A 22,452-nucleotide genomic window follows, 5' to 3' on the forward strand; every position below is an offset into this window, starting at 1 on the left:
ATTAAAGTATTTTAGACATTGCGGAGCAAAGGAGTGATGTTCTTTTTCTTTTAAAAAACATATTGGGGATTTTTTAAAACTTATTTTAACTCAAAATTTGCAAAATTCGATGTTTCAAGCTCACTAGTTGGCAATTTAATGTTTTTTTTCTGTTTCATGCATCCTGAGTTCCCTTTTTAATTTCATATTTTTTCTGAAGTAAATGTAGTCATCAAAATGGATTTCTGCTTGAAACATTGACTGGCAAAGGAATTTTGTTTTTATGTGTAAGAACAGCCTGTCTTTATTGTTCTGAGTCCAGATTCTGGCAGGATGTGTGTTAAAGCATATTTTAGACTGCAATTATTAAAACCTCTTTCAGTGTTACATAGAACATGAGTGTTTTTTAAAAAAATAAAATAAAAATCATTGATTACTTAGATTGCAGTGCCACTGCAATGCAATGGATTTATTTCAAGAATTAAAATACAGTTTTCCTTTTGGAATGCTAGTTTCACTAAACCTTAATAAATAAAAAAAAGCTTACTGTTAATGATGCTCTGTAAATTATCAGCATTTCAGCAAAAAAGATTAAAGTAAAAATCCAGAAAAATATTAAAGCAAAAAATCTAGACATTTTCCTGCCACAATTTTCTCCTATTTTACTGAAGTGGGGTTGCTTTACTTTAAGCACAGAAAGTATACAGGAGTCAAAAGTGAGAGAGTTGTACAAAGGTCAGTTTGGTGTAGTTTGACAGAGGCAGGAGTTGAAGAGCTCCCTGCAGAAAGCTCTGTCTCTTTTTGACAACACAGATTAGTTTGCCTAGATAAGCACTCCATTCTTCTCTCTTTTTCCCCAGAGCATACAGACTGAGCACTAGATGTCACAGCCTTGTCACCACTGGTCTGGGCCACCCACCTTGTGGAAAGAACCAGAAATAAGTGTGTTTTAGGTCAAACCTTCTGACTGTTGTGGCAGGAAAGATGTAATGGGAGGAGGGGGTCCCACAGAGGTGGTGTAGCCCTGCCCTGAGACTGCTCATCTTGAGACCCTTGCTCAGTCCAGTCCCCTCAACTCACTTCCTGGGGGAGGACTCCAAGGGCTGGCTTTGTACAGGTGAGTAAAACGCATGAATTATCTGGTTTGCATACGAGGTGTGCAAAAGAAAGAGAGCAAGGGGGCCAAATCCCCTTTCACTTCTGCCTCACACCCCCAGCTCTGGACCATTCACACGGCAGGATCAACACTGGATCTAAGCACTGCTGATATTCTTTGCTCTTTCTCCCTTTTCTGTCTTTTTTTCTCTTCTCCTTTGGTTTGCCTGGGCCACACATGGCTGCCACATTCTACCCCATGCTCCAAACTGAAGTTTGTTGTGGGAGTGGGGAGATTGTGGCAGCGTGTTGTGGTTTGTAAGCCAGGAGCTTCAAGAAGGTTATTGAAATGTACTGTACAAAATGCAAGGGCTTGTGGAAGTCTACTGTAGAATTTAAGAGCTAGTGAACCAACAGCTTTTGTATCTACACATGGGCTGGATGCTGGAGTTATGGTGAGTGCACAACAAAGTACAAGAGCTCTCAGACATGTGGTCTAATGTCTTTGTTCAGCCTGATAAGAATTTATAAGGAACATCACGACCACTGCTGGTGCATCGGGACACTTTGTTCCCACCACCAGAACCCCTTGCTTTGAGACTGTATCCTCACACACCTGCAGGGCAGCACTTCGTCTATCTCAGTCATTTATGGAGAACAGAGCATCCACTTAGTCCACTCAGTCCTGCTCATGCCATTTCAAACAATAAACAGTGACGAAATAAAGCCAAACTCCATCTCCTTCCAAAGCACTGGACCTGAAGCTGAACACTGAAAGTGGGCTGGTGTCCCACAACTGTTACCACTGATTTTGGTTTAGGAGAGTGCTAATGCAGCAATGCTTTTGAAGGCCAAAACTCAAAAGTCAAAGGCAATTTTTACTCCATACTTATTCTGAAAAATCACATTGGACAATTTTGCCCAAAGATTTTTGATTGTTTATATCAACAGGAAACAGATCTTTCCCAAACTTCTAGGGTTTTATTAGCCAACATGAGCTGGCACAACAGTTAGGAAAAGAGTTCTTAGCTCCTGGACTAAACTCCTGGGGCTATGAAAGAGGAAGCAGAAAAAAACCAAGCAAAATTGTGCTGTGAAAACCTGGACTACAGTTTATTACATTGCACCTTGAACATGCATTTTATCTTTTCAGGAAACACTGCAGCAATAAAAATATCCCTCTCCCAGCTCACTCTGACCTCCCTTTAGAAAGACAGGCTCTCTTTGAGTAAGTCAGAAAATTATAGATGGACAACTCTATGCATTTACTGTAATACTTCATGCAGAAAGTATTGTCTCAAAATTTGAAACTGCTTAAAAGTGGTCATAACTACTTTAAATCATGTACTTCTTTTTCCTCTCCACCAGTGAAAAATAAAGAAGGATGTAATAAATAAAACAGTGAAAGGAAGCCAAAAATGTATTTGTATTCATGTTATTTTGTGGCTTACCACATCATACTGAAGACTTCAGCATTATACTGTGTTGCATGTTATGTCAATTTGCCTGCCAGCAGAGAGTGGTTCCGTTCTCTTCCAAAAGTGGATATAGGAAGTAAATCCACTCTCTTAATTGCAGATTAGTTTAGATGGGAAGTGGTCATACAAACAAGAAAGTTAAACTCCCATCTATTTTGTCTATGTCAATCAATCATATTAAAATAAAAGTATGAAAAGTCTGCTTAATCTCAACATGATGCCTCTCAAATCCTCAAACATGCCTTGTCAGTAGTGCAGATCTTTTTGACTTCATACTTTACAAGTACTGGGAATTAATTTCCATCTGGTTTTTGCTCAGTCTTTTCCAAACCCTGACACATTATCTTCTTCCAGACATTTTTCAGCTTTCCCCTGTTCCTGCACTTGGTATACCTTCAAATTCAAGATCTTGACCAAGTGGAATTCTCACCAAGGTCCAGGAGAAACATCAAACACACATAGTAAGCATACATAAATTTAAATAAACTTTGAAAACTAAGTACAGCTGTAGGGGGCTGACAGATGCTCGGCTGTATGTATTGATGCAGCTCCTTAACTAATCTAGAAAACTAGAAGGGTTGAAGGCCAATGAAACAGAGGCTACAGGAACAAAACATCATTCATGCAGCTAGAGCATGATCTAGGATGTTCTAAAAAATATTTGCAAGGTGAAGAATTAGAATCATTGCCAGTTCCGGGACAGTCTTTTACTCTTTCTCCTCCACTTCGCAACATAATACCTATTTCTAAGGCATTTAGAAGTACCAGAAATATTTTTTCCTTCCATTCCCCTAAAAGACTTCTACCTCAGCTTCTCCAACATCCTCAGAGAAAGATGTTGAGCTGCATTTTGTGGTATTAGACTGTTCATGATTTTTCCTTATTTCTATTCTTGGCTCACCTTTCTCATTTTAGAATATGTCTTTTCTGGAAACAACTATCATGTAAATACTAAAATAGCATCAATAATCCTATGGATATACATATTAAATATTCATTACACACAACCTTCAAATACCATCTGATCTTGTTGGCTTGTTTGCATCATGCTTTCTTTTTCATATTTAAAGGGTTTTATGGTATTTACCCCCACATTCCTATGGTGCAGCAACTTTCTTTTGAGATATATTCCAATATTTTCCAATAGATTTAGTGCCACAGATAAGATAAAGAAAAGGCTTATGTTCCACTAATCCAAGCTCCTATATGAAACTTCCATTTCAGAGAAGACAGAGGTGCTACTTCCTTCCCTTTACTTTTGAAAAATACTTTTTGGTTTTGAACATTAAGTTGGTGCAATTTCTCCTAATAGGTGAATTTATATTCACACATTCTATAAAATGCAGATTGCATAATACAGCATGATGGCTCTATTCCATTATGCTTCATTACCAGGTTGGAAATTACTCACACAGTATGTTTTTCTCTTTAGTACTCTATCATTCTAAATTATGGCTGCACTGTAGGTTACTCTGTCTAGTAAATAAACACAATTCCTGCCTGGCACCCTACTAACAGTGAGCAACACATTCCTTCCCAGGTGGTCCTGGGGCCTTACTTGAATTCTAGCTATGTAATTACATTCAACCTGCCTGAGGTCTCCTTTAGACTTTGCAAATGTATTCTTCATTTGTCATGATTTTATAGCAGTGCCTCAAGCAGTGGAACAGCTACACTTGCATGCTACAGCAATCTATTACTTTAGTATAACTTACTCCAGCTGTTTTCCATACTTTCTAGAACCATGGGGAAAGAAAAACTGATCATAGAAAAAAACCTGATAGAAAACAACTGTTTTCAGTATTTAAAAATGAATGACTGAGTGTATTATCTTCCTAAAGAAGTAAAACTGCTCATTCTTCAGCTTTAATGTTCATGATTGACAAGTTATATTAAGCCTCTGACATTGCTTGAGAAAGCAGGGTTAAACTAAATCTAGAGAAAAGTACATAATAACTGATAACTCAGAAACAACAGAGGAGGAAAGGAAGTATAATAAGGAAAAATCACCAGCAGGCTGGGACCTTTTAATCCGTAACTCCAAACTGAACATCCATCTCTGTCGTACACACATTAACGCAGTAAAATTAGTCTAAGGTTACCGTTCTATTATTTCAAGGAGAAGTGACCCCTCAGTTAAGAGGGTTAAGTATTTTGGAAGGCATCACTTCAGCATGATAAAACATCCAAAAGAAAGAAAAATTCTAGTTCGCTTGCAGAAATTTTGAACAGCAGACAGTGATGCAAAAGAAGACACAAAACTCTGCAATCAACAGAACTGCATCAGAGAATAGAGTTCTGTTTCACGGCACTAAAGGTTCCACTGTGAAGGTACTAAGCTCTTTATGCCAAATCCAAGACTATTTGTTACTCAAGATTGTGTTTACCCTTATGCGAGGACTGAAGGCAAACAGGAGGAGAAAATTCCTGCTTACAAATAAACATACGTACCTACATACATAACACTGGAAGAAGCAGACATTTTCTAAATTTTGGGGGAGGAAAAAAGGCAAAAAAAAATCCTCAGAAAAGCGAAATACTCTGAACCCACTGCCTACTTCTAGTAGTTCGTAAGACTCATCTCTAATTCAGAAACTACAGTACAAATTATTGTCCCTTATCTGACAAATCTGCAAACAGGTTTTCCAGCTTCATGTGGTCTAAGCACTGAAGCAATAATTTTTTCTTTCTAAGATTTCAACTGAGGTGTCCTCAGGGCCTGAGAAAACTTTGCAGTCCAAACTTACATACCTGCTGATTATTCCTACATAAAAACACAGATTTCCAACATCTGACTGCGATAGTAACTATTCAATGTTAACACATTTAAATGAAAGCAGTGTTTAAAGTGTCATTTTCTAGAAAAAGATCACTCTATTAATTAGTTTCTTAATTTCCAAGCTTCAAATTAATCATCACACTGCTACATGTAACATATGCACAGTATAAAGGTGATATTTGTAATCAGTGTAAAGTTACAGATCTCTCCAGCTTCCCAAATAAGCATTCTCAAGAACAGTATACTGGATAACAAGTCTAATTTTCCTAAATACCATGCAGATATAGGAAACATAAAATCAATACACAAGGGTTTGTGTGACAAAAAAGACCTTCCCACAAAATTGACATTTCGAAGGAAACCCATCAACAAAAATAGGACAGACCTATTTAAAATGGCTATGTATGTCGTTCCAGCATTTCCTAAAATTTAATTCTTAATCAATTATCTAGTTCTGCATTCCAATTCAGCATATAAAGATGGTTCAACATCTACTCAACAATTACTGAGATGAAATTGGGTGTAGGGATATAGCCAAAAACATGTCAAATTTTTTCCATTTGAAACCCTTAAAATCAGGGAAGAAAAGCAAAGAAAGAGACAGAAGGGCAACAGAAGAACTGAAATATTTTAAAAAACCAAACAGAAATGACATGAAAATAAGAAAAGCCAAAGGGATGACATGAAGGCCAAGAATATGTACCAAACCTTGACCAATTCATCTGCATTGAAATCAGATGACAGAGTTGAACAAATGCTCCAAAAAGGACATAGTGTCATTCAAAAAGGAAACTGAAAAATACAGAAAATTTGAAACTGAGTGACTACAACCAATGGTTCAAGGATGAAATGTAGTGCAGTGAGAAGGACCAAAACTTGCCAAAATTAATCCAACTGAAATCCCTAAATTCTGGAAAGAAAGGGAAACAGAGACAGATGCGAAACAAAAGAATTGAAATAAAAAAAAAAAAAAGAGATAGGACAGTAGGACAGATAAACAGTAAAAGCCAATGGGATGACCTAAGTGCAGGAATATGGACCAAAGCTTGCCCAATTGATCCTCATTGAAATTTCAAAATTTCATTTCCTCCCCTGAAAGGAAATCCTTCTTTCCAGGAAAGGGAAGGAAATCCTACAATCAAAAGGCAGAGTCGAACAAACACTCCAGAAAAGAGATATGGTCATTCAAAAATGAAATTGAAAAATCCTGAAAATTTGACATGAAGTGACTACAATCAATGGTATTGAGATGAAATGTGGTGGAGTGAGGACTAAAACTTGCCAAAATTAATCCAGCTGAAATCCCTAAACTCTGGGAAGAAAGGGAAACAAAGAGAGAGATGTGAAACAAAAAAAATTGAAATTAAAAAAAAATAACAAACAAAAAACGATAGGACAGATAAACAGAAAAAGCCAATGGGAAGACCTGAAGTGTAGGAACACAGACCAAAGCTTGCCCAATTGATCCTCGTTGAAATCGCAAGATTTCATTCCCACTCCAGAAAGAAAATTCTTTCTCTCCTTTCCTTTTCAGGGAATGAAATCTTGAAATCAAAAGACAGAGTTGAACAAACACTCGTGAAAAAAGATATGGTCATTCAAAAATGAAATTGAAAAATCCTGAAAATTTGACATGGAGTGACTACAACCAATAGTACTGAGATGAAAGGCGGTGAAGTGAGAAGGACCAAAACTTGCTAAAATTATTCCCATTGAAATCCCTAAAATCTGAGAAGAAAGGGAAATAAAGAGAAAGAAAATGGAATAACTGAAACTTAAAAATAAAAAAGAGAATAAAAGCTTAGAGGGCCTATAAACAGGAAAAGCCAATGGGATGACCTGAAATGCAGGATTATGGACCAAAGCTTGCCCAATTGGATCCTCATCAAAATCACAAGATTTCATTCCCTTTTCTGGAAGGAAGAATTTTATTTCCTTTTCAGGGAATGAAATCTTGAAATCGGAAGACAGAGTTGAATGAGCACTTCAGAAAGGTGATATGGTCATTCAAAAATAAAATTGAAACACCCTGAAAATTGAAATGGTGTGACTACAACTAAGGGTACTGAGATGAAATGTGGTGAAGTGAGAAGGACCAAAACTTGTCAAAATCACTCAAATTGAAATCCCTAAAATCTGGGAAGGAATCGAAACAACAAGACAGATGTTAAACAGAATAATTGAACTTTCAAAAAAAAAAAAAAGAAAAAAAAAACCACAATAGGACAGATAAACTGGAAAAGCCAAAGGGATGACCTGAAGTGCAGGACTATCGACCAAAGCTTGCCCAATTGATCCTCATTTCCTCATTGAAATCGCTGGATTTCATTCCCTTTCCTGAAAGGAAATTCTTCCTTTCAGGTAAGGGAATGAAATCTTGAAATCGAGGACAGAGTTGAACAAACACTCCAGAAAGAATATATGGTCATTAAAAAATGAAGGTGAAGCGTCCAGAAAATCTGTAATGGAGACTGATTAGAACTGTTAAAGACTAACTAAACAATGTATTTGTCTTTAGTAGCAGTACTTACAGTAAAAGTTATGTCTTGCTTGTGGGTTCCTCATTTGGTGATGCAATATTCTGGAGTCACCATGCTTTTGTTCTAAGGTAAAGTATTTTCTTTATTGCGGTGTTTAAGAAGTCTTCTAAACAAGTCATCTCTTCATAACGTATTCTCTTTTGAAGCACAGTTATTGCCTCTCTGTGTATTTCCTGTCCAAAATAGTAAATGTACAAATAAAGGTAAAGAGGTAAGTTAGTAATTAGGACACATGGCATTTATATAATGTTGTAAATTTTCATAGTACTTTACAGATGGTCACTGATACATGTTAGGAAGTGCCTACAGACCTGAACAAAAATTACTTGGGTCTCAAACAATTGAATAATTGTACCTGAAATGTTCCAGAGGGTTTGAAAGAACATACCTTCTTTAAATTAGTAAATGAAAACTAGTATTTCCAATAATTCTTCCTTTCTTAAGCATCATTCACATGAACCAAATGCAGCATTCAGTCTAATTGTTGCTAAAGGTCCCCAGGATGTCAGGTGTGACTCCAAATAGAAAATTTGTTTCATTGTTTATTGAAGGAAGATGGGCATTGCTACAATTCCTTTTCTTATTTATGATTTTCCTAAGGAGTAGTCACAAAATAGGCTGTTAAGCATCTTTTCTCAGCTGTATCAATAGTTACTGATCAGGACACTTATGAGGAGTTAGTGGTTTTAAAGAGGGCATAACAATCTTTAGAATTTGGTTTTCTTTCTTTTTTTTTTTTAATTTGTCTTCTCCATCCCCTCCCACCCCTCCCATGTGCTGCAATATTATGAATATGTCAGAGACACATTTTGAAAAAGGATCCTGATTCATTTAGGTCCTTACCTTCAGCTGTCCACAGACTTGCCAAGTTCAGATGTCATTAATTTGAGGCATATTTCTTATATTTTCATTGAATTCCTTAAAAGAAAAGGATGTGTTGCAATTATTCCATATTCTAGAAAATCATATCACAGAGCAATCTTACATAGAAAACCTGGTCTGTTAATCACAATATTTGTGAAAATATAATGGCCACTACAATCACGTAACAAAGTAGACAAAGAATAGCATTTTAAGTAATATGATAATATGGCAGTCATATAGCCTTATTCTTAAAGTTCTCACACATTTTAAATACTTGAAGATGTCATGAGGGATTAAGAGAATGACTGTAATCATCTTTCCCTGTCTCTCTTGAATATTCTATGTAATCCATTTGTAAATATATGCAGGCACAAGCAAAGGAGTATCTTCATCAGTAAAAGAAAGTCTAGCTTGACCTCTGGAATTCTAAAACATAGCCAAACAACTATACGTGCTTCATTTTCAAGCCACTTATTAATATCCAAGTCTTTTTGGCCAAGAGATGAACTCAAAATAATACAATCAGAAAACAACAGCACCTGTTTCTGAAGGCTGCGTCACAGAGACCTGATTCCCACTCCTATTCAATGAAAAATGAACTTTTACTCATAAATTTCACAGGTTGCTAATCGGGACCCAGACTCCAGAAACACAACCACAAGCGATAGAATTAAGACAAAGTGCTCATACAGAGTCATATGATGCCATTTCATAAGGTTTCCATAGAACTTTTTAACAGGGAGAAGCACCATGTGTGAGTCTCTGTGATAGATACTGAAGTCATTTCACACACCTAAATTTTACAACTTTCCACCAGGAGCTCTAATATTTTGCTTAAAGCCCTGAAGTCAGGCAAACATTGTAGACCACCAGAGTTTTGTTTTTTATCTTTGATTGTTAGTCTTTTTTTTTTGCAGTTAAATGTTGGAAGTATGAGTTGTAGTTGACAAAGACCAAACAAAACAGGAACACGGTAGCATTTTTTGACTTTGAAACTTTGTTATTACCAAAAGCCAGATAGCTATGCTGGAGATGGACATGCAAATTCAAGGAAATCTGCCTTGCAGCAAGACTTATCTGTGTTGTTACAAATCACTAGTGTAAATTAGTGATTTACTTTAAATTAGAGAATACTTTCTACTTTCATGCATTTATAGTATAGGTTCCCAGCTACTCTGTAAGTAACTCAACTGTTCTGATAGACAATGCTCCTCTGCTCCCAATTTGAAGTAATACAGATCTTTTGAGCCACCCTTCAGTCTCTCTGTGAAAATAAACCTGTATGTGCTACCACCTAAGAACCAACCAAAATCAATATCACAGAACACCAAGCCCAAGGAATTTTGGGTAAAAAAAAATACAAAATTCTTAGAACTGCAAGAACCATCAAAGGTGGTCAAAGCAAGCCTAAAAGCATAAATGATCATTAGAGATTTTCCACATAACTTGTGTTTCTGTTCAGATTCTGTTTTGATTGCTTGTCTTTTTTTTCTACAGGCAAACTCATTTGTCTGGGGTGCAGGTTTATAAAAATGCTTTCAGATGATCAATTCTCTTTACTGAAGCTATTTTTGATCATTTGGTTATTACAGAAGCACACAAATTGCCTGGTCTCATTTCTGTTAAATTGTGTATCTCAGTTCTGTGAGCAACTGCCCCAACGCCCTGTAAATCTTGTGTGCCTGCAGTTGGGGACTAACAATAATTAGGAAAGTATGAATTACGTTCATTTCATATGAGACAGTTAATGAAAAACTTCACGTGTAAGTCCAGAGTAGGAGAAGAGAGACTCTATGAATAAGAGACTAATTGACAAGTTTTCTTGGAATTCCTAAGGGAATGGGATCTCTGCTGGGCTTTCCACTGAGAACTAGGGTAGATGAAATTATCTTTTCTTTGATTAAATATTGCAAATCTCACTCGTAGTCTAAGACTATGCAGCCATAACTCTGATAGCAAGTCTCTTCATGATCTTCAATTTTAGTAATTTGCATTTTCTAGAAAGTGAAAAAAATACTACAGCTAGTAATATATCCTATATTAATTTCAATCTTGTCCTGACAGTCTATTTCCTCCTTTTCTTTTCCCTACTCTTTTCTCTCCAACCCTGTCACCAAAAACATTTTTTCAGGATCTCTTTAATCTCATCCATAGAATACACTTTGATGGTCCAAAAGATTTTCACCTCAGATAGAGAAAATTAGGTTCAGAAAACACACAAAAATTTAATTCCATAAGTTTATCTGCTTTATGAAAAGATTTTTGCTTTTTTGGTATTTATTCTGTATTTTTGTCTATTTATCTATATTTTTTCCTGTGTTGATTGCAATTTGCAGCTGTGAATATATTCCCCCTACAGTCCAAATTATGCATTTCAGTAGAGTTCAAGAACATTTTTAACCCCTCAAAATCACTGTCTCTCTTTTTCCATCAAAAACTCCATGAACGAATTCCAAGTTCCTCTTGGCAGAATTTCAGCACATGAAAACACACAGTTTTGACTGGTGGACCACAACCACACACAATGCATACACACAGCAATCTAGGCTTTGGAGCACAGCAGCAAAATACACCTAACTGTCACATCTGAGACAGCCACAATACACAGAGCATTAGCATAAAATTTCAGAAAGCATAAACTCATACAAAATAATACCACACCAGAAGGCTATAAGCATCCACCCTCCTGCTTCTTTAGCCCAGCCTTTTACACCCCTCATGCTCATGCATTGCACCTGTGTGCCCTCTGTTCCCTTTGGTGGTTGGTCAGTGCCCCTGGGCACTCCATGGCTCATTGCTGTCAATGCTGCTCACCTGCTTCTCACAGCTATAGGGATGAGGCTCGGCACAGCCCCACTCCCAATGACCACAAATTGTGTGCCTACACCCAGCCTTGGAATTGACCCCAGAACCATCTTCTCTAATGTACAGAGAAATGTTTACTGTGCTGTATCAGCTAATAGAAGACAGAAAGCACTCAAAGTTTCTGCCTTCTACCGTGAGGTATAAACCTGTTGACGTATTGTAACAAATAAAACCAATTGCTCAAATTGCCCTTCCCTGAAGAAGGTAATAAAAGACTTTACTGCTGACAAAGTTCAGCAAAGTTCAGATGCTTTCCTCACACCTAAGACATGGAAAACTACCGAAAAAGACACAGGAAACACTTGAATGTCCCACAAGACAACTCACACCAGTCAGTTACTGAAAGTACTAGGCTAAAGATATCCACTTCATCATCTGGAGTAACCGGCCTCAGTGCCTAGTATCTGAGAAAATGGGCCAATTCCAAACATAGCCCAGATTCAAAGCCAGTGCACAGAGACACCTGAGCACACAGGAAAGTTGCTCCCTCTAAGTTTCATCCCATAAGCACATTTAGTCCTTGTCAAGGGGATGAAAACCCAATAATCAGACCTTGACATCTTCCTAAACATCAACATCTTCCTCTCTCTCTTGTACCTGAAGTCATGTCCTTTCCTCTTGACCAATACTAGCTGAGTTTCAGGAATTGAGGTGTTGATTTTAACCAAAGTCACAGTTTGTGTGACACACATGCTGCCTTACAGTAATCAGCTTTTAGCGAGCTGTTGTTTGTTGCCTCTTAGCTTCTAGCTGTTACTTCTCACATCAGCCACAATGCCAGAAAATTGTCCCACAGGTAGGCTGTAAACCTGCTAACCCTTGAAATGTGCAAGTTTAGTATTTCAGCGAGCAAGCCCTAAATGAGAGTGGGTAAATAAGCCAGGAGTGCACTAGTTTATTGAATGTGTGACTGTCTGCATTGAAATGACAAATGCTTTCCTTATTTAAATAAAGACATCAGCCCTGTGAAGATACAACTTTCCTAAAAGTGTATTGTTTTATATATTCATACCAGATAAGCCATTTATAGGGATAAACTGCACCAGTGAAAGAGTGACATTATTATGTCATGAGTAAAATATTCAAAGCAAGCATTTTTTTAATCAAATCTTATCAGATGAATTGAATTCCTTTAGAAATCAATGACAAAGAGCACTTTGGAAAATTCCCACATGCAACTCTTTAGAGTTAGAAATGTAAACTAATTTCTTAAATAAAAAATTTGTCCTCTGTCAGAGACATACGGACCCTAAATAACCAGTCCTCTATATACAGGTTCTCTAATAATGCTTCTGTATACAATCTCATTTTGCTGAGGCAATACTGACTGTATTCTACTGTAGAAATACAAATCATTGGACAAAATAAGGTACTTTGACTGTGCCAGACCTGGAAGAATTAGGGTTAAAAACTGCTCCTGCATAATTCTTCAGTCCCTCAATTACACTGCGATTACAGAAAAGTCATGCAATGCCTACAAAATTCTGAGCTACTGAAACTGTTGAAGGATAAGGGTTTGAACCTGTGCACCTTCAGCAGCACCACAGGTAAAACTGTAGTATCAGCACCATTTATTTCAGGTATAATTAAAGTATGTGCAATGATGATTTTGTTTTCATCTAAGGAATAAGAAACAGATCCACAGGAACCAAATTGTGAATTTTAGATGCAAAATCATATTTTTAAAGGCATAGACATCTATATGCACCTGTTGGCACAAAAAGTATTAATAAACAATAGAAATTTTTTGTGTTTTCATATTACATATTATACTGACAAAAAAACACAGCTGCAGTGAAAGTAAAAGGTGATGAACCCAAAACTAAAGAGAAATTACTTTTCATTCAGTGTGACAATAATTTAAAAGATCCAAATGACTGCAAGTATGTCATTATTTTTTATGTAGAAGTAGATCCAGAATTATGTACTTGTCATGAAAGGTGCAGAAGAAATTAATATAATCTTAACAAAAATTATCTTAATTTAAATATTTATTAATATTTAAGATTATAAATCATGCAAAAGGTGTAAGAAAGATGCAGGTCAAAAATGGATATGGAAAAAAAGCACAAGAATGAATATGAGGAAATAGCATTAGAATACAATAACAGAATCAGAAAGACTAAGAAGCAAAATGAGTTTTAAAAGCAACTATTGATAGGGAAAAAAAAAGCAACCAAGGGGAGGTTCAATTAATACTTCAAAATTCAGTGGAAAACAAAGGAAAATACAGACTCATTACTCCACAAGGGAAAAAGGAAACAACAGACGACTCAGAAAGGCTGAAGTCTAACGAAATAAGGAAAACTGTGCAATTAACATTATCCTACTCACCTTACTAAGCTGGATCTCCCCAAGAATAAGACACCCCATGTCTCCATAGAAAAATCTATGTACCCATGAGGTAAGTTAATGGCAGTCACCAGATTGCTGTTAAATTAATATTTATGCTTTGGCCATTAATGTCTGGGAAGAAAAAACGAGCTATTTCAGCCATTTTACATGGAACAGTGTGGCATGAGAATGTATTTGGCTTTTAGGGGAAAGGATAGGAGTATGACAACTTGTGTTTCTAAGAAAAGCACTCTCATCATGAATGATATTGCAGCAGCCTTAGATATGGCCTCAGCCAACAGTTAGGGGAAGGAATGAGTGCTCATGAAAAGGCTGCCAATTTGGAGGAGAGAATGGAATACTAAAAAAGAAATCTGGGTAACCAACAATCCAATTCTGTCCTGTTTTAAACTGGCACAGCTTTCAACTATTTACTGCATTCTTTTTTTCCTGTAAGATCATCCTCCTCCAAAGAGAGAAACAGCCTTTCCTTAAGCAGATGATCTCTTCATACATGCTCACAAACTCCCAATTTCAGCCCAGCCAAGGATGGATTTTGAAAGCTGGATTCTGTTCCTGCTGGATGAACGGAATCAGATGGATGCTGTCTGCAGCTAGATCTGCAGTAACTTGCTATGCCCAACAGATCTGTGGAGCCAGGATTAATTTGAAGACTGTGAGACTGTATCACTAGAAAGAGACAGCATAAATCCATATCCCTAGCATGAAAATGGAGTTATTTACTGTCGCTTTTCAGAAACTGACTGAAACTTTGTTTCAATTATACAAGAGTACATTTCAGTTATAGAAAAAATGGGTGCTTTTGTATGTTTGAGGCAGATGGATGGCTGCTCTGTCTTAGAAAAACAGAGCTCCATGTTAGAAAAACAATATCCCATAAGATAATATTTAAATATTTATACATAAAATAGGTGATGCCAGACACTCAAACATTTCACACATGTCGTTTGCATTCAATTAAGCTGTTGTGTTGGATGATGGCAATGTGACATTAGGAAATTGTAATGAGCCCTTCTGATGAGTCTGACTGCCATCCAAGTAGCATCCCTGGAGCAAGACTGGCTTCCTAAGTTGTTCAAATCCCTACCACCCACTCAGAACTTCTGGTATAAGTCTCAAATCTACATTGCTATAGTAGAGAGGTGAAAATTCTTACCAAGAAACATCAACACATAAACGGGTTGAACCAAGAACCTGTCTAATAGCTATATTTCTCTTTCAGGGCTGCTGAGCAGTGTATTCCAGATGGTGGGGGTGCTGTGAACATCTCCCTTTGCCTTCACCTGAAGGAAGGCAAAAGCTCCATGGTCCTTTGAAAAGGTCAGTATTAGTAATTCTCTCAGTAACAGCGTTAAGAAAATCCAAGCCTGCAGGTTGCCTATTAAATACAATAATTATATTAATGGACATCCATTACAGATGTACCTCATACTTTCTAATGATTTCATAACCACGAGGAACAAAATTATTTCTATTTCCCATGGAGTACATATGTCAGATTTAATGGTCTGAAAGATGAATAAGTACTGAGCTGCTAAATCCAAACTAGCATCCATGAAAATCAAAGTGTTCTCCATTGCACTGAAACAAAGGGCATTAGATATTTTCAGGTCATGATCTGAAACATAATATAATCTCCTGACCAGCAAGCAAAAGGAGTAAACAGAAACATTTCCAACCATTTCTATACAAAGTATAGAGAATCACAGCTAAAAAGTGTATCAGTTTAAATCTGTACCCAAACTATTCCAAAGGACAAGGGACTCCAAAGTTGCTGTACTCCATAACAAGAAACTGTATTGTTCTTCCATGGACTTACAGATATTTGGGTTCTATACATAGATAGTTGAAAGCATGCATTTCCTCCTACAGCAATACAGGGACATGCTGCTAACTGGTGTGCTTGAGGAAGGGAATTTACTCTTTGCCAATTCACCAGGTGAGGGAAGAGTCATACCAAAAATGGATCCTGTTCCTACTTCCTCCTGTAGCATTAGTTCCACAGTCAAGAAAAAGTCTTACGGGGATACAGAAGTGTTCTCCTATCCCTGTGACAAATAAATTTACATTTCAAGGCCAGCAACAATCATACTAGATGGAGGAAAAAAATACAGGCTAGGATGAATACAGGACAGGACTCCATCTCTGCTGTGTGGACTGTAGCAACTTGGAAAAGCAAGTCAAAGACAGGAACAGGGAAACTGCAGAAGCTTTCATACCTTTTGTTCCTCCCAAATTCTTTATAAGCTAAGGTGGTTTCAAGTGTCCCAGGGAAAGCTGAGGACTAAGTCAACAGCACAATATAAGTAACCAAACTCAATTTCCTTGCCACCACTTATAATTATGACAAGGAGCAGTTAACCCAATTCCAGTCTTAGCCTCAACCATTAACTTTTGCAACAGAAATAAATTTTCCTTCCCACATTGCTGGAAATCTTTGCAGCAGCTCTGTCACAACACAAGTGGCAAGAAAAAAACTGTTTGACAACCTTGTTTAGCCTATATCTTCCCTGTGATGTGGGAATTATATATCTGTGACCTTTCTTCTCACCAACCTGTCATTTTACATGTTGTTTCTGCATTTCATCTGAATGTTGCCAGTTACCAGAAGAAAAAAAAATCATCAGACATATCCCTAAATCCAGCTGAAGGCACTAAATGTAACAGTGTGATAAAATGATACCAATTACATTACATTAAAAATCCAAGCACCTAAAAGCATGAAAATGAATAATTAAGAACATCAAACTGCTGCCCATGATATCACCACATTATGCCTATTTCAACATAGCACCATTAACTGCCACACCTTGATTGTTTTAAAAACGTATAGTTTTGTTTTCTTGATGTCAGTAGCTAAAAGTGTTCACTGAAAAGAGTGGGTTCTGGGTGGAATGTACATAGAAACAGGAAAAAAAAAAAGAACGAAACATTACTTAGCTGTTAGAAATAAGTTGTATTGAGTAGTACACCTTGGTTTCTACTAATGGGGAACAAAAGACATGAAGCACACCAACTCAAACAGATAATGCTGTGGAGGTCTAGCAAAACCAGAAGCCCAAAACACAAAGACAACCCCATGCAGGATGGTCATTTAGTCCAGGCATAGGACTGCTATAGAACAGCTTCTCCAGGAAAGACATTCTAAACTTGCAAATTACTATCCCCACCCCTAAATCTCAGCGTTTTCCACCAAGTTTATATTGCATCTACGAAGTTAGGCCATTCTTTTAGAAGGGGGAATGAATCATCTGTTATTATTTTACACCAGGTCATTCAAAATAGAAAACTTAATCTGACTCTTTAATGTAGACTGTCATATTTCAATCACGCCAACCTGAATTTTTTTGGCATAAAACTTATATAAAGGAGTTTGAATAAGCATTCACACAAATTTTTACAATTCAACAACTGCAGTTATCTTTGTATTCTCTTTCTCTAAACCAACAAGAGATATTCCATAGAGCCGAACATGGAAAACACATTTCAAAACTGTGTTCACAGCTCTGAATTTCACATTTTCATGTGCAGGAACTGGGACCTAATCTGAAACCAGTCTCTTTTACAAGTCCATGGGAACTGTGCCATTCACTTCACCCATGTTAGATCACCTATGTTCCCATTTAACTCAGAGACTAAAACATCAGGGCTGAATTTTGCAGGTTTGCTCTTGCAAAATTTTTTATTTGTTGCTGTATAAGCAGAACTCCTTGCAGTACTTGAGAGACTACTCACGTTATTTGAACCATTATCCTAAAGGGAGACAAGAACAGCTTTCAAAGGATGCAGGTAGTAGATGGAAAAATACATGAGAGATGAAACCTGAAGATGGATTTCACAAGCTGAAAGAGAATAGATCATACTGAATTATTCATCCAGCTCCAAACATTGATTAAATTCATAGCTGGTGGCTGAGGGCTCAAGCCAACACAGATTTACAACTGAACAAAATTTTGTACCAGAAATAGTTTCATCAGTAGTGTTGCAGAGCAAGCTGCAGTTTCTCCTTCTCTCATTTTTGAGATTCATGCAGTTAAGATCTTATTATCATGCTTATATAAGAGAGGGGGAGAAGAGGACTTACATTTTTCTAACTTGGACTTCAAAGACAATAGATGCCTCTTTGCTTTACAAGAAGAGACTCTTCTATAACATTATTTTATTGTGATAACAGAAGTATATAAGTTCAGGCAATACATGGAGCTTTTCAACAATGTTAGCTATTGATTAAGGAATATGGATAATTAGTTTAAATTATTGAAGCTGTGACAGGAGCAGACAGAAGTTTCTTTCTGTCTTTAAACTGGCAACATCTAAGTAGTTGCTATTTGCAAGTGTAAAGTATCAGGTCATGGCCATTGTAGAAAGCAGAACATCTGACCTGATCAGTCAATAGTCAAAAATTATTCAGAAAGTCATATGTCCCTACATCCTCTAAAACTCATAGAAAATATATGAGTGTTGCACAAGGAGGCTTGATAAAATCAGACTACTGTCATGGTCTGTTCTGAATGCACAAAGCAGACCACTGCTGGTGTACCAAGCAGAAATTCAATCATATCAGATGGTTCTCAAGATGTACAGCTTGTTGTTTGTGGAGAGTTGTGCTGCCTATGGAGAGTTTTGTTAAGGGAAGCCAAGTACTGATGAAATGCTATGGCTTTGCAGGCTCTCTTTTTCCTGATGACTATTTATTCTAAAGTTTAATCTGTCAAACTGGAGGAGTAGGAAGCAACAGAATGCCCTACAAAGTGCCATGATTTCTGTACCAGTAGAGTGCATGCATATATGTAATTCATACTGAAACGACATTTGTCATCTACACTTTCCTGTGTTGTTTAGGCCACAAAAGTAAACAAAGACTAGTCATTTTTGTTTTGATTTTTTTTTTTTCAAGAGAATAATTAGAAAATGTCGGAGTTGAGTTGTGCATAACGCTTTCAAAGGATTCTCTAAGTCAGTTCTCCTCCTATTTCATTTGGTTTTCTATTGGCAGAATTATATTTGCTTGAATGGAATTGCTCTTGATCTAGTCAAGTGTGAGAACAAAACAATTTAATTCCTTTTTTTCCCAAATCATCATTGTTGTGATACTCCCAGTTCTTTCAACACATCTATGATCTTCAAAAAATATCATGGTACAAAAGCTAGTCTTCTTTAATCTGCTCTATCTTGGTCAAATTCCAAGCTTCATGTCATTTTTTGTTGCTAATATTACCTCATTTCAAAATAAGTCTTTGTACATTTTTTCAGTTCAAAACTTTCCTTAATATAATTGCTATAATTGTACTTTAACTGCAGCACTTGAACGGTTGAGAAAAACATCTTATTAAATCTATAATAAAGTAGGGACTGAACTGTTATATACTGGAAGGGGAAAAAAGCCACCAGTAACCGCACATGACAAAGGTTGCGAAGCGCCTTGATGATCTGACTGTGGCTCTCTGATTGATGAACAGCAGTAGATATGCATGAAAGAGTGTGGGTGCCTCGAGCGTGTCTCTGCCTTCAGAGAAGCCAGGGAAAAAGAAAAACAAAGTGCTTTGCAGAAACCCACTCTCTTGCCTGGACTGATATGCATACAAAATAAAGAATATGCATTAAACATGAGTGAGTGGAATGCAGGAAGTATATGTCCTCATATATACTCGGTTTCAGCACATTTATCCAAATTAATCTCCTGTCCTATTTCTGTGCAGCCATTTAACACAGAAAAAATGTGGCTTGCTCTTGACTTGTGCTCTGACATGAAGCAAACCAGTGACAATAACTGTGAAAAACTAGGAGATACAGTCCCTTAATCACCTGAGAAGTGGCAGTGTCAGGTGAAAGGGTATCCAGCCACTCTGCCAGAACTGAGTAGGGAGTTCACCACAAATAGCAGAAAACGTGCAGTGCCAATGGCAGAAGGCACCAATCACCTATCTGCAACTCTGTGGCATTGCTGAGGCAAGTACTCCACCTTTTCCTAGACTCCATGGGACAGACAGACATCAATCCCACACTACTTCAGCTGCCACAAATGTGGAAAAAATTAATAAGAATTCAGCAGGAAAGGAGAGCTTTGAGAATCTGCAAAACTTAAGAACCACAGTAAAATACTTCTCTCTATTTGTAGTATCTGTATACACCAGTGTCTAGACTGGAAAACACTTCCAAACAGCATTCCCCAGAAACAACATTAGTATCTGCACTTTCTAGAAGAGTAGCCCAGTCTTTGCAGCTGGTGGTTTTTTTAAAGGCTGCATGGCAAACATGAACACAAATTTTGACCAGTATAAGAAGGGGATGTGAAAAACAACAGCACACAGATTTTTAAGGTCCAGGGAAATAAAATATTACAGAATTATTGGGGGAGCAGGGTTTTGTTTGTTTGTTGGTCTTGGTAACTAGTAAAATCAGATGAGGGAGAATTTATATTTGAATTCTTTTATGCTAAACTTTTAAAGAAAGTACCCATTGACTTTTTACCTACATTCTGCTATTTCATAGCAATCCCATCACAATTAAATTCTTCTATAGAGGACTTCATTTTACCCTCTGTTATAGCGATAATTCTCCCAGTTTTCTCTCCTGCAAAAATTCTGAGAAGGAAACATAATTTTCAGCAACACATAATTGTTTTCTACAGTTACAACTATGGTTCATACTAATTACATGATGCTTTAATGACAAAAGTCCACTGAAAATTCACTGGACAAAAATCCACCTTTGTGTTGATAAGAAATAATTACATCCAGCGTCTGTAGCTAAATCAATACTAATCCTTGCTACTATATTACACAGAAATGTCTACAAGTAATTCCTATGTCTTAAAATGTAAACTTTATGGTGACTCAAGGAAATGGAGGATAAGTTTTCACAACTGTTATATGCTAGCAATCCAAGACCTATTTTTGCTAGTTTTTTGATCAATATCTTTCCATTACTGTGTCCTTCTGAAATTATACATAAATCCCTGTGAAAAAAACCCACATTGAATATTTGCTCTTTAGGATTTTCACATTTGCAAAGCTGTATAGAAGATTCCTTTCCTTTTTAGCCCAGGCTTTTTCCGTGTTTTATTTTTATCTGACCCAAATATCCCAAAACCTAAAAGTAGCTTTTTTAATCAATGCACATTCGTTAAGAAGCATCACACAAAAATAAACAACACACTTTCTGTTGCATCCTACCTTAAAACTCAAGAGACAAAGCAACTTTTAGACCATCACAATTTGGCGGACAACTCTTGTTCTCACGCATTCTGTAGTCCTTAGTTCTTTCAACATGACCTGGAAGATGTTCCCATAGGAAGTTATCCTAGAGCAAGTCAATCGCCATCTAGGGACTTACACCTGGAACGTGGCCCTTTTGTGCATGGATGCAGCTCCAGGAGGACATCAGCAGTTATAGTGCAGCTCTGTCATCCAAGAAGCTGTTCTTCCTGCAGGGAGATCTAAGGTATCTTGACTTGGGCATTTAGAAATCTAGAAACTGATTAAAATTCTGGAATATTCTGACAACAGCTGCTTTAAGCAGAAGTTACCAGATGGTAATATTTGTGTGGGTACCACATCATCTGGCAAGGAACAAGCTAATGATGCACAAAATGCTTTGATGCACAGCCTTCAAGCAGTAAACTTAAAGTGATATGAGGCCATACAAGGACTCATCCACACTGCTCTGCAATTCTGTGTGATACAAAAAATTTTTTACCAATACAAGTGCACAGGTAAGGAGTCACAAAGTTATTTGGCACATAATGGTTGTTGGTATTAAAAAGAGCATCATTCCTCAAAATGACTAATATTTGCGAACATCTATGGAGATTTGCAGGAAGCTATAGAATATATTTTAGATATATACAGTTGGGATGGTGGGTGTTTGGAACATAAAAATCCAGTAGTCACATGGAGATTAAAGCACAGGCCTCTTTCAGTCACATTTTGGAAATGGAACACAATGACAGCCTAAAACCCCAAAACCAACTGAGCCTGTCAAGTTTAAGGAAAACCACTGGAAAACTCAGGAAATACTACTTATATGGGAATATCTTCAATACAGACAAGACTAGAGCTGTTCCCTGCAAAGAACAACTTTGTATTTCAAGGCAGCTGGTTTCAGAGCTATCTGCTCCATGTATATGTATAAGAGGCTCTGATTCAACTCCTTTGATATGAATTACATGATTGATAACAGAAAAATGACGGAAAGAGTAAGTGCATTTCTTGCATTGGTCTTGCAAGGATGTGTGAAGACTCTGAAGGCTCAAAGCATCAATTTCCTGGGGTATTTATTTATTGAAGAAATCCATGGAGCATTGTTCATGCAGAAGTAAAAGTATCAATATCCATTTAACCATGTGCTATTTCAAGAAATACATGGTTGTGCTCTGCATTTCAATTCTTACTCCAGAGTTCACACATCCTATTTGTAACCAACCCAGCTATGGAAAATGCAAAACAAAAAATAGGCCTTCACACACACCTTGATTTCACTCTTTCATTGAATCCTT

The 22,452-nt window shown here is 37.0% G+C and overlaps 1 protein-coding gene across 2 annotated transcripts in view; it reads right to left on the reverse strand.

Annotated features, from left to right (window-relative positions):
• The window catches only part of KCNK2 (potassium two pore domain channel subfamily K member 2), a 130,590-nt gene that overhangs the window by 99,075 nt on the left and 9,063 nt on the right, over nt 1–22,452 (reverse strand). For both annotated transcript variants that reach the window (XM_030946020.1, XM_030946021.1), the window contains exons 2-3: nt 8,715–8,789; nt 7,863–8,044 (exon numbers count right to left, since the gene is read on the reverse strand). In XM_030946020.1, the coding sequence (XP_030801880.1) occupies nt 7,863–7,896 (34 nt within the window). In that variant the 5' untranslated portion in view covers nt 7,897–8,044; nt 8,715–8,789. The remainder of the gene's footprint in view (nt 1–7,862; nt 8,045–8,714; nt 8,790–22,452) is intronic.

Source organism: Camarhynchus parvulus, chromosome 3, assembly GCF_901933205.1.
Source record: "Camarhynchus parvulus chromosome 3, STF_HiC, whole genome shotgun sequence".
Lineage (NCBI taxonomy): Eukaryota > Metazoa > Chordata > Aves > Passeriformes > Thraupidae > Camarhynchus > Camarhynchus parvulus.